At 34.1% G+C, this 13475-nt stretch overlaps 2 protein-coding genes and 1 long non-coding RNA gene across 3 annotated transcripts; 2 read left to right on the top strand and 1 right to left on the bottom strand.

Annotated features, from left to right (window-relative positions):
* Positions 1-154: 154 nt before the first annotated feature.
* Positions 155-2182, top strand: LOC114541778 (N-alpha-acetyltransferase 60-like). Its single transcript, XM_028561591.1, has 5 exons — positions 155-376; positions 1160-1289; positions 1364-1460; positions 1535-1769; positions 1954-2182. The coding sequence occupies exons 1-5, from the start codon at positions 273-275 to the stop codon at positions 2159-2161; spliced, it is 774 nt and encodes a 257-aa protein (XP_028417392.1). The 5' UTR covers positions 155-272; the 3' UTR covers positions 2162-2182.
* A 416-nt stretch (positions 2183-2598) lies between these two features.
* LOC114541777 (eukaryotic elongation factor 2 kinase-like) lies at positions 2599-13405 on the top strand. The gene is made up of 12 exons (XM_028561590.1): positions 2599-2679; positions 3187-3401; positions 7845-7882; positions 7974-8145; positions 8322-8474; positions 8572-8632; positions 8706-8823; positions 8905-9202; positions 12084-12221; positions 12443-12625; positions 12744-12859; positions 13102-13405. The coding sequence occupies exons 1-12, from the start codon at positions 2646-2648 to the stop codon at positions 13391-13393; spliced, it is 1818 nt and encodes a 605-aa protein (XP_028417391.1). The 5' UTR covers positions 2599-2645; the 3' UTR covers positions 13394-13405.
* LOC114541781 lies at positions 10096-11722 on the bottom strand. The gene is made up of 3 exons (XR_003689342.1): positions 11029-11722; positions 10521-10729; positions 10096-10423 (listed from the first exon to the last, which is right to left on the bottom strand). It is a non-coding gene; the product is annotated as an uncharacterized LOC114541781 (long non-coding RNA).
* Positions 13406-13475: the final 70 nt, after the last annotated feature.

Below are 13475 nucleotides of genomic sequence, written 5' to 3' on the forward strand. Positions count from 1 at the left end.
TAGGTCTATCTTACAGAAGAGAATTGCTCCAATTTTTTTTTCTCCTGTAGAAAATGTCCAAATAAAAAATATCTCTTATTAGAGAGTTTAATATCTCTTACATGAAGTAGTTCGTGTAAAATAGTAAATTTTTTTTAAGTTTTATATTATTTGTGGTCTTCTGTCTTTCTTATCGCTTCGTCTAAACGCAGTTTGAACTGAAACCGCATCGACGTTTTGTTTGAATATAAACAGCGATGTGTTGATCACTCGCACGGACAATTTTACCGCCTATGAAGCAGGAATTAGGCCTAATAAACAGTCTTCAACTACGTTTCTTGTGCCCCGCCGATGTCAACGAAGTGAAAGGTCTATGCTGCAAATGGTTCCCTATCGAGTATGTATCTTCATCTTTTGTAATAAATGATTTATTATTTTTCAAACGAGACTGCAAAGTTGTTTCAGCATACGAAATTTAATAGTGAATTATTGAGGATGTTTGTGTTAAAAGATATTAACATGTAAGAATATGTACGTATTTCTCGCTGTGTAGCATGCTGTGTGCTGTTGAAAGCATGTTGAAGGATTAAAGTGAATCACAGTACATTATATCAATGTATATACCAAATAATCCTAGCACAACGTTCTGATGATAACTAATATTTAATTAGATTTCCATTTTTCCTTTAATTGCCCGTGTGAATGGAAGTGGATATGAGGATATCTTCTTTTGTGTTGCATATTTCAGATAACATTCATCTGCTTCAGCTGTGGTTTTATAAGATAAGACTGAAATTGGCACTTACATTTGTTTTTCTTTTGCAATTTAAATTACAGTCTCTTCTACTTTTGGCAATGGTATTTCATTTTTATAAATTTTCAGCCTCAGAAGTTTTGACTTTCGAATGTCTATACATTTATTATTGTTTTTATGATAAACTGTCAACATAATTGTAACAAATTAATTCCTCCTATTTGTATGAAGTTGGTTTTTGTGGGAATTTTCACAAAAGAAATTATAGCTGCCATACAAAACCCATTTCAAAATTATTCTTTATGTTGGCCAGTTTTGTTTATAGCCATTTTTGAGAAATAAACACTGAAAAGGATGTATTGCAAAGTAATAAAGAAGGGACAAGAGTTATTTACTCATAGGATTGTAATTTCTACTATGTTTCAGTTACCCAGATACCTGGTATAATGATATCACTTCAAGTCCAAGATTTTATTCCTTGGCCGCTGTTTTAAATGGTAGGATTATAGGCATTTTGATTGCTGAAGTCAAAAGTATTTCCAAATGTAATCCTGAGGTAAGCTGTTAGAAAGGATTATTATTAACTGTATAGATTTATCAGCTTATGGTTTGTTTTGTTAAATGTTTTAGGACAGTGGTATATTAGGTGGACGATATTTAAAAGACACAAGGGTTGCATATGTGTTGAGTTTGGGGGTTGTGAAGGAGTACAGGAAAAATGGAATTGGTAAGAAGGGAATGTGCTGAGCAACCTTCCTTTAAAATAAATAATATATACTATATTATTTTTTCCTTATTAAGCATCTCTTTTATTGAACAATCTGTTTGGTTTGCTGACAACAGAAGAATATTTCAACTGTAAAGCAGTGTACCTTCATGTTCTTACAACAAACTATGTGGCTTTGGGTTTTTATGAACGTCACAAGTTTCGTTTGTTTCGCTACATGCCATGTTATTATGCAATCAAAGGAAGACAGAAAAATGGCTATTTATATGTCTTTTATATTAATGGCGGAAAACCACCGTGGACATTCTCATATCCTTTTATATACAATCAGTTAGAGTTGGTAGAGACATCCAGGGAGAACAGTTTAGAACTGATAGAGTTATCCAGTGTGGTATCTTTGACAGAAAGTAATACTTATTGCACCTTGTATGATATTTGTCTAACTTAGCAAGTAGAATCTTTGGAATATTTTTTTTCCTTGACCATTTTGCAAAGATGTCTTACAATATGGTTTAAGTTTCATCTGCAGAATTCAGCCATGCAGATTGCCTTTCATACTCGCAAACAAGTTGTGGTTGAGTTTTATGAGATTGGGCTTTGACGTCCAGAGAAGATTTAATTTGTATCCATTACAAAATGAACAGAAACCTGATAGCGAGTCTTTGCAATATAAAAATAGGACAGAAATGCTTCCATATTAAGACTATTGTATATATACTACTTCTGTAACACACCACCACATTATAGAATAGAAAGGAAGTTGGTATTACAAATTATATTCACAGGGACTCTGGACTTGCAAAAAAGGTGCTGCTTCGAGTATTGATCTAGCATCCAATGGTGGATAGAATTTAAATTATACCAGTGCCCTAAAGCGGCACATCCATATAAAGCTCAATTATCTTATTGGTTTCACAAAGTGATTTTTGTTGCTTATTTAACTGCGGAGCAACCTTATGGTCAATCATCCACAACCTCTTGGTTTATAATATATGAAAATTTATGCGCTCTATGAATGATGTGTTTTCATTTCGCCCAGACTGTTTTGACGATCCTTTTGTCTGATTCTGATGTGTCGAAGTTTCCTATTTTTTAAAGGAAAAGAAAGGCGTTATAGACAAACTGAAAGATAGTTTTGAATATCAGATAATAATTCAGAAAATATTTTTCTCGTTTCATATTAAAATGGACAGCAAAGCAGCCGGGAACCGACCGAACGGTAAGAATTTAAATATAGCTATTATTAGCTTTATTTTAATCCAGGTATCAGTCTAATACAGCTTCACTTATTTGTAAATGCATGTTGTTGGTATCTTTAACTCTAGATACAACAGCTAGGTTTTTTGTAGGAAGTATATGAATGTTTGTGAACAAACAGTGGTGACATTCAACAATCATTTCCGTATTATTAAGCAACCACGTAATCACCACAGGAATAACTGTAACCTTGTTTCTTAACCTTTAAATATACCAATAATGAATTTTTATTAGTTTAATCGTACAAATATTTTCATGAGGTGTAGCTGTAAAGTTAAATGGAATATTCCATCTCCCAGGAAATGAATATATAAATGTAGCGAAAGCCACCTGCAGTTAAAACTCCCATCAGAAAAATGAAGATTTTTATTCATATCATGTGATCAAAAACAACCATTTAAAAGACAATAAATAAAAAGGTGTTATATAATTGTTTGTATGCTACCATAAAATCACTACTCTAATTTAGGAATGACAATTCCATCAAATCCCAATGCTCATCACCATAGTCACTCACATGGTCATTGGAAAAAAGCTGCTGAAAGAACAAAACACATGTCTGACCCATGGCAGAAATTTCATATTGATGAGAACTTTCCAGACGAGGTTGGGATACGTCATCGTTACAATGCTCGCAAGAAAACATGGGTTAAGGATGAGGTTCACGTACGCATGGAAGAAGAGGTTGGGATGATTATGATATGTCTTGCATTTTTTATTAATGTCTGTGGCTTATGTAGAAACTTATATTATTTATATGTCCCAGACTCGCTTTTGCATGAAGCACTCATAGTTTATAGGTTAAGGCATTTTCAAATATTGAATAATCTCTGCTTGGATTATAATAAAAGTATGATCATTTTCTTGCATACGGGTCATTCCACATCAAATCAGCAAGAAAAAAATAAAAATGACACCATCCCCTCTCAGATTGTCACCAAAATTATACCAAGTGAAGATATTAGTTAGATATGAAAGCACACCAAATTTCAGCTCAATAGCTCTATTCGTTCTTGAAATATTGGCTTTTCAATATTTCACCTAAAACGGGTGTCGGTTACAGTAAATATTCACCTGGTAAAAAGCATGTATGGTATGACGACCATAATTTTGCTTCCTTTAATACCAGGGGTATGAAAATTGGCTGTTTACCATTTTAAGACATGCTGATTCAGAATACAAAGTCAAAATTATCATAATTTAATGAAAAAAGCACATTTTCAATGTTTGAAGACAGACAATGATTCCGCAATTATAAAAAGGTGTCAAATTACATAGTGGTAATTTTCAATGTTGACAATGTACCACCAAAATAATTTTTGGTATGTCAGATGTATGTATAATAAGCATTACTTTCACCAAGTTTGGACTTGGTGTCTGCTCTACATGCTGAGAAACATGGCAACAAAAATAATAAGGAGATATATGTGAAATTATGCTCCGATAATATAAAATCTACTGAAAAGTGACATATTTCTATGACTGGAATTTGTTCTGATTTGGATTTGAGTGCTCTCTCTCTCTCTCTACATGCTATCTTTTTGTAAAAATTAAGGATAAAATGTATAAAATAAAAATTTACTATTCATTAAAATTTTAAAAAACACCAATTAATGCAAAAATTCAGTATATATTTATATAAACATTGATTTTTAATGGTTTGCATGGTGTATTAATAATTCATGAAACAAAGCATGTGGTGCTTACATGAAGTATTTCGCATACTGAGTCAAATGTTTTAGACAATAAAGCGAAGCAAAGTAAAACGTACACGTGTTCTCTCTACAATTCTCAAGAAATTTATGATGTCTTCATCCGAGAAGTTAAAGGATTGTTCTATTGGAAGGCACCTAAAGGAAGATTGCCATTTAAGTGTTCATACAAGGTTAACTGGGCTAAAATCATTGAACCTGTTAACAACTGAGCAGGTCAAGTTGGTGTCACTGAGAACAGGAATATTAAACAATCCTGAACTTACAATTTGTCTGCATCATGAGCAGGCAGTACTTGTGAGATATTCACAGTTTCAAAGAAGCTGTTGCAATCCATTTCAAAAACACCAGAAACCAATAAAAGGGTCCTTACGAGAAGTGTCGATGGATACTGCTGAAGATTTTGATAGCATAAACATTTCAGTCATTCCTGGAAAGAAAATATGCCCTACCTGTCGAAAGGAACTTTTAATGAGATTGGAGGCTATGAATGAAACAAGTCAGCAGCCACAAGATTCAGATACACAAATGGACAAGGGAAGTGATACAGAATCATTGTCGTCTGGGAGCCAAGAGGATATGCTTGAGCACATGACTTTGAGACATGACCTTGATACAAGTCTTGAAGATTTGGATTTGAGCCCTATAAAGCTCCATGGTGTTGCATCCCATTCCAAAGTCAGTCTTGGCAAACGCAAACTGCAACAGTTCCAAGAAAAGATGAAAGAGCAGGAAACCATTCTGCAGAAACGTGTCGCGAGGATTATTGATGTTGAGCCAGAAGATCTTAGTAGTTCAGACAATAGTCACCCAGAAAATTACAAGGAATTGAAAGAGAAAGCTGATGATCTAGATAGACTTACTGACCTTATGAAAGAGAAGATCAGAACTTCCAACAGAAAGCAGAAAATTCAAATATTGACAATTGCTCCTGCTTCATGGTCCATCGAGAAAATAAAAACTGAGTTCAATGTTTCAGCTTACCTCGTTAGGCAGGCAAGAAAGCTAGCAAGAGAAAAGGGTATCTTAGAGATGCCAGAACCAAAGAAAGGGAAAGTACTTTCAGAAGAAACAAAAAGATGTGTCATTGACTTTTATTGTGATGATGAATACAGTAGACTAATGCCTGGAAAAAAAGATTATGTCAGCATAGCAAGAAATACACACATGCAAAAGAGGCTTCTGCTTTGTGACCTTAAAGAACTTTACGCTGCCTTCAAACAGAAATATCCCGAATTAAAAATTGGCTTTTCAAAATTTTGCAGTCTCCGACCAAAATGGTGTGTCTTGGTTGGATGTTCCGGAACGCATTCTGTTTGTGTGTGCACAATCCATCAGAATGTTGTACTCATGCTTAGTGCAATCAACGTTGATAAAGATCGCCATGAGCTCATGGACATGTTGGTGTGTAGTAGGGACTCAAAAGAGTGTATGGTCCACCGTTGCCCAAAATGCCCAGCTGACACACAAGAATTGGAGAAGTATTTAAATGATCAACTCCAACCAGAAGGTGACGATGAGGATGAAATCCTGAACATACATTTTCAACAATGGACCACTGTTGACCGCTCTGAGTTGGTACAACAGATCCTGCCAATTGGAGATTTTATTTCACTCCTTGTTGAAAAACTTAATTCCTTGACAACACACTCGTACATTGCTACAGCTCAAGCAAAGTATCTGAAGAAATGTAAGGAAGAACTGAAAGAAAATGAAGTGATTGTTTTGGGTGATTTTGCTGAAAATTATCAATTTGTCATCCAAGATGAAATCCAGGGATTTCACTGGAACAAACAATCATGCACCTTGCACCCAATTGTTCTGTATTATAAAAAGGACAATCAAATTACAGAGAAATCCATGTGCTTCATTTCAGATGACTTGAATCATGACACTTGTTTTGTGTATGAAATTATGAAGAAAACTGTCAATATCATCAAGGAGGAAATTTTCACAACACCAACATTGATACATTATTTTAGTGATGGGTGTGCTGGCCAATACAAAAACTGCAAAAATTTTCTAAACCTCTGCCTTCATGAGAAGGACTTCAATGTTAAATGTATCTGGTCATTTTTTGCTACAAGTCATGGCAAATCTCCATGTGATGGTCTTGGGGGGACACTCAAACGTTTGGCTGCAAGAGCCAGTCTTCAAAGAACACTATCAAACCAGATTTTGACAGCAAAGCAGTTCTTTGAATATTGTGAAGCAGAAGTAAAGGGTGTTGATGTTTATTTTATTGCTGGAGAAGATATGGTTCCTGTCAGACATATGTTGGATGCAAGATTCAACAATGTACATACTCTGCCTGGTACAAGAAGTTTTCATCAGTTTGTCCCCCTCTCAGAGCATGTCATTGCGGCTAAGCGAGTTTCAGAAGACCAGTTTTATGGTTTAGAATTTAATCTTGTATTGGGTAAGAAAAACACAGTCAAGATGTCAATTCCAAAAGTATCTGACTTCATTGTTTGTAAATATGATGAGGAATATTGGGTTGGACTCATTAATGAAGTCGATGAAGAACATGATGATGTCAAAGTGGCATTTATGCATCCAAGCTACCCAGCAAGATCCTTCTTCTGGCCAAAGAGAGATGACACATGCTATGTGCCAATTGTGAATACTGTGTGTATTATTGGAGCACCTGTAACTGAAACAGGAAGACAATACAAGCTTGATGGGAAAGACATTGAAACGATCCAACAAGCACTTGCAGCTAAATAACTTATGTTATAAAGCACATAGCCAAAAATGGATGTGTCTCAGCATGTAGAGCAGACACCAAGTCCAAACTTGGTGAAAGTAATCCTTATTATACATACATCTGACATACCAAAAATTATTTTGGTGGTACATTGTCAACATTGAAAATTACCACTATGTAATTTGACACCTTTTTATAACTGCGGAATCATTGTCTGTCTTCAAACATTGAAAATGTGTTTTTTTCATTAAATTATGATAATTTTGACTTTGTATTCTGAATCAGCATGTCTTAAAATGGTAAACAGCCAATTTTCATACCCCTGGTATTAAAGGAAGCAAAATTATGGTCGTCATACCATACATGCTTTTTACCAGGTGAATATTTACTGTAACCGACACCCGTTTTAGGTGAAATATTGAAAAGCCAATATTTCAAGAACGAATAGAGCTATTGAGCTGAAATTTGGTGTGCTTTCATATCTAACTAATATCTTCACTTGGTATAATTTTGGTTACAATCTGAGAGGGGATGGTGTCATGCCCTTGTTGAATTGATATGGAATGACCCATACTCCTTCTCAATGCTTGTAAGGGTCTCGATCTTCCTGGATAAATCAGCAATATATTTTGTAGATTACTGACGTACATAAACACTCCAATTGAAATGCATGTAAGTGATGTGTACTCTTTTTTTATTCATGATTAGTCTTTTGACAGAGGAGCTATGCGAAAGTGTTTTCGTTTGTGAGTATATTTTTTATATCAGTTTAAGGATTTGAAATTAGGCAATATTTTATTTGACCGTTGTTTGATGAACTCGTCCGTTTTTTTGCAGGAAAAAGTTATCAAATTTTACGAAGACAAGGAATTGGAAACATGCCGGAAACCATGTGGCAAAATGTTATATAAATGAAGTGTCTAGAGAAACATATTTCAGTGATGTTGTATTACAAATGGATGCTAAGCTCTGGGGAGAGGAATATAACCGTCATTTTCCACCCAAGAAGGTATTTGTGTTTGTGACTTTATTATACTTGGCTCTGGATGAATCAGATGGTAGCTATTCTTAGAGACAGTCATGCAAACTTTGATAGAACAACTACTGGATCTCCTAATACATACAGAAAAATGCTTAAGTTGGTTCCTTTTACCTTTTAATGCATAACTTTCATATCTTTTAAAGGTTGATATTCTACAAATTTCTGTTTTGGAAATGACAAACAGAGAGGGTTCCCCATTGTTTCATATTGAACATTTTATTGAAGGAAAATACATCAAGTATAATTCAAACTCTGGTTACATACATCTGGATGATACTTTACGTGCCACTCCACAGGTAGAATAGAAAACTTATCTTTGCCAACTATCCACTCTTAAATCTTAATAATTCACCAGAAAATCTGGAGGATTTTAATAGTTTATCATTGTTTTAGGCGTTCAGTCACTTCACATTTGAGAGATCTAATCACAACGCAATGGTTGTTGATATACAAGGTACAGGAATGTAGTAATGTTCAATGTGTGTTAAATGGCAGCTGATCTACAATGTATTTTTACTTATATTCAGGTGTGGGAGATTTATATACAGACCCTCAGGTTCACAGCACAAATCTCAACGAATATGGAGAAGCTAATCTTGGGACAAAAGGAATGGCTTTGTTTTTCAGCTCCCATCGTTGCAATAAGTATGTTATAACATGCTATATTTTTATAATCATATTGAAATTTAATGTTTTGATAAAATGCAATGTTTTCTTTAATTTTAGAATCTGTGAATCAATGGGCCTGTCACCATTCGACTTAAGCGATGTGGAATTAAAAAGAATAGAAAACCAAGCACAACTTTTGACAAACTCTCTTACATTAAGTAAAGATATGGCTTGCCTTGCAGTCACTGCCACCGATGATCCCCCGTTATCTCACCCACCGTGTTCTCCACCTTCGCCATTTACACCTAATAGCCCTGGTTCACCCCATTCACCCCCTCTCTCTGCGTCATCGATCGAATCGGATTCCATGAGCGACTCGTCAGAATGTTCTTCGAACTTTGGAGACAGCAGTGGGGTAACCCTTACAAAAATGTTCTATAGAATATTCCATTGAAATTTTTTACTGAATATCCTATAGAATATTCTAAGGGATTTTGGAACCTATTCTATGGAACGTTCTACAACACGTTCTATAGAACCTTTAATAGAATATTCTATAACATATGCCATGTTTTATAGAATACTCAATAGAATATCCTTCAGAACATTCATTAGAATGTTCTATAGAATACTGGTATTCTATGGAACATTCTAACACATATTCTATGACATCCTATATGAAATGTTCCATAAAATATTTTCAATCTATGGAATATTCCATTAATGATCCTATTGAATATGTGATAAAATGTTCCATAGAATATGTATTCTATAGTATATTTTATAGGATAATCTATTAAATATGCTATTGGATGATAAATGGTATATTCAACATGCGTCCATGTTTCGACTTTGAAATATATCACTTTATAACAACATAATCAAAACTTCTTTCTGCCAAGAGTGAGACATACAAACAAATAAAATATTCCCAAATATATGTAACAAATTTATTTACTTAAAGTTCAATTGATGCAAAGATTTAATGAAAATGCCTTGCTTAAATTACATATAAATAAATCTAGAGATTAAAGAAATTGAAATACATATATTATACAACAAAGAATAAAAAACAAGTCCTATAAGTGTCCATATAACTTTAATCTGCATGTAGAACTCTAGTTCTGGTAATTAAGTCTGTCAAATAACCATTTTGTTTCGTGGATAAAACAACTGCAGCCGGTTGTTTGAAGGCTGTTTAGCTTAAATTGTAGTTAAGTAAAATTATATACATTTCACACATTTTGAGGAGGATTCAATTGAAATATTATGCACTAAGTAATTGAAAACAATATGGTGTCACTGAAATTGAAATATTTTAGCTTGGTTTTTTTATGAATGTATAAATTTATTCAATATTTTCTAGATAAAATTATTACCATACTGCAGTTTTCCCACCAAATAAAATGATTGTGCAAGAAAATAGCAAAAATATAACTAGGCTATTATACTAAATATATTTACATGTACAGAACATGTAAATAGTAGAAAATGGAATGTCATATAGTTACTGATGTCCAGATGCTTTCAACTTGGTTTTCTCAACTTGCACAATATTATTAATCTTTGGTGCCATAACTTGTCATATGTCTGCCTCTTTTCCCTCAAACCTTTTTGCACTATACTTTAGACACAGCTAGAAAAGGTAAAACTCATCAATAACTGAACCAAGATATGTATATAAGATATATTAACTTAGACCAGACATAATTACTAACAATTATACTGCTTACCATATATACTCTTAACTTTCTCTGGCTCTGGTTTTGCATCCTTTTCTTTGAATTAAGCTACGCATTTGAAGCCTTTCCAGTGACGGAATGAGAGCAAAGTTGTTCTTGCATCCACGGCACTGCATAAACAAAACCTTTCACATTTAATATTGCTTTAATAGAGCTCCATTTTGACCTTTGGTTAGTGTGATGCTTGGACAAAAGGAAATCTGTAAATTTTAACAGTAAACACACAATTAAACACTTGAGACCTAGCTTATATTTAATTCAATTTTAATGATATATAAAATTTATCTAGAGCTAGTGCAAATGTCTTGACAGAAATAATTTTTAGTTGGAATGGCTCTATATTTATGGTGGTATAAATAAAAGGTGTAAATAAAATGTTCAAATAAAAAGTTTAATCTAAAGGTGAATAAAAATTTATGAGATTAATTATAATGGTATACAGAACATATGTTGCCTATACAAACATATAGCATTTATAGCATATACAAAACACACTCACCACTGAATTCCAATACTTTAGATACACATGTTGTTGTAGATGGGTCAATGAACTTTTGATTATTTTTTTAACTTTAGAAATTTCTCATTGCCATGGCCTTTCTTTCTCACGATCCTAGTCACCTTTCACGCATTTACAAAATTATCCATATCTTCTGATTCTTCTCGCATACTAAAGCGCGTTTCACCACCCTCCTATGATTCCTCTTTGACAAATTCAAAGAATGCGTATTTTATGTTAAAATACGAAAGAAAAACGCACTAAATTCTACCAGTATCAGTTATAAAACGTTGAATCAACGGATGACAAACTACAGACAAATACGCGCTCAAAATTTGAAAATAATGCGTGGCGGTTAAACAAGTCCCGCATAACCTTGCGGTCTTGTTTTGGCAAAACGCCCGCCATCTAACCTGCGAACGGGCATATTATGAAACAGATATGACTCATATGAGATATGTCATATGTGTGAAATATTCGTGAATTGTCTTTACAAAACGAATGATTTCTGCTGAGAATTTTAACTTTAAGACTTTAAAAGTATGTCGTCGAGAGAACCTTACAAAAAATGCGAATATAATTCTCGACCAATGAATAGTGTAGTAAAAATGTTATATTTTAAATTGCATAAAGGTCTCATTCTGTATAACATATATTCTATAGAATATTGTGTACAGCATATTCTATAGAATATATTATTGGATATTTAATGTGAATGTGCAATAGAATATTCTATAGCATCTCTAAATTCTATAGAATATTGTGTACAGCATGTTCTATAGAATATATTTTACTGTGAATGTGCAATAGAATATTCTATAGCATCTCTAAATTCTATAGAATATGGCAATGGAATATGCTATAGGATAAGAAGTCCTATAGAATATTCTATGGGGTTTAGAATATGTTATAGCATATTCTATAGGATTCTATAGAACATTTTCGTAAGGGAAGCGTGTGTTTTGACAAGTTTCTAAGTCAGGATAATAATCCCTGCAGAACACTGTTGTTCACAACGTTATTCCTTTTCAAATATTTTCATCGTTTTACTTCAGGACGATAGAAGCAGTGGTGATGAATATTTCTTTGGATCAGGAGTTTTCTCTCACCGTTCATCTTCTGTGTCAGTCGAGACACTTGCGATGGCTAAACTTCTACGAAAACTTTCTCAGAATCAATCTGTTCTTGGAGAGGTATGTATGTGTTACTGAGGATAAAATTTCTCAAGATGTATGGCGTTTGACGAAGAAATCTTCATAGTCTAGTGACACCCAGTTTATCTGCTTGCTGGAAACACAAAACTTTGTGTTCTTTCTATTTTATCGGTTACAATTAATACGTCAAATTTTATTTCAAAATTTAGGTAATGAATTGAAGTAACTGAAAGTAAATGTGTCAAAATTGTATTTTTTAGATTCACTTCATTTTAGCGCAACTAAACGAAGCAGGAAGATTCACAGATCAAAATCCAGACCTTGAATCAGCAATGTTCCATTTAGAGCACGCCGGGTCTTGTTTTTACCCAATGGCAGTGAAAACTCAGGCTGAAATCTATCTTCAGTTACCACATGAGATGTTGTCTTCCTTGTCTGCTGAGGTAAGCCATCCAATCTTCTTTCTTGTACGAGGAAAACTAAACGCAGACGACCCGAGATGACAGACCTTATAAAATGACATTGCAGGCAAAACGTTCATTGTTTAATTTCTTATCACAGGATACGGAGGAAAATCAAGAACGTGGCATCCGTTGTATGGAGATTGCCAGTGAGAATGGTGATAAAGAAGCAATGTTATACATGGCACGTGCCTTTGACACTGGCACTGGTCTGAAGTAAGTATTGTTTCATAGCTGTCCCTAAGTACTCAGATGCAGTTCCTCTATGACCAGACTGGTCTGTTAAATATTCTGGCGTTAGAGATCTATTTCAGATTGTTAAATATATGGTTAAAATGACTTTCAATTTCCCTCCAGTGGAAGAGCTTTATCAATCTGACCAATCTGACCAATCAATAAAAAGATATCATAATTAACTTTCACTTGAATCAAGTGTAGAATCGTGTCTAAATATTTAGGTTTAAGTCGTGGTCAGAAGCTGTCAGATTATACGAAGAAGTCGTACAGTCGATGGAAAACGATGAAACGCAGACCACCTTGGTCCAGTTAATTACAGATCCTCCGTCGAAACTATACGCGAGGATGGCACAGATGTACAGAGAAGGAGGACATGGGATAGAACGAGATCCACAGAAATCAATGGATATGTATAACATGGCTGGGGAACATGCTATGACTGAAATGAAGGGGAAAATGGCGAATAAATACTTTGCACTTGCTGAAGAAGTGGCGGGTGAGATAGAAGACTGATCACTAGTCAAGGTATGCGTTATTTTTGTTTATTCTCGTCATAACCTTCTCTCTTTCCAACATTATAATACACAAGTTCGTT

This window comes from Dendronephthya gigantea, unplaced genomic scaffold (genome assembly GCF_004324835.1).
Source record: "Dendronephthya gigantea isolate DGI-Jeju-01 unplaced genomic scaffold, DenGig_1.0 000309F, whole genome shotgun sequence".
NCBI classification, from domain to species: domain Eukaryota; kingdom Metazoa; phylum Cnidaria; class Anthozoa; order Malacalcyonacea; family Nephtheidae; genus Dendronephthya; species Dendronephthya gigantea.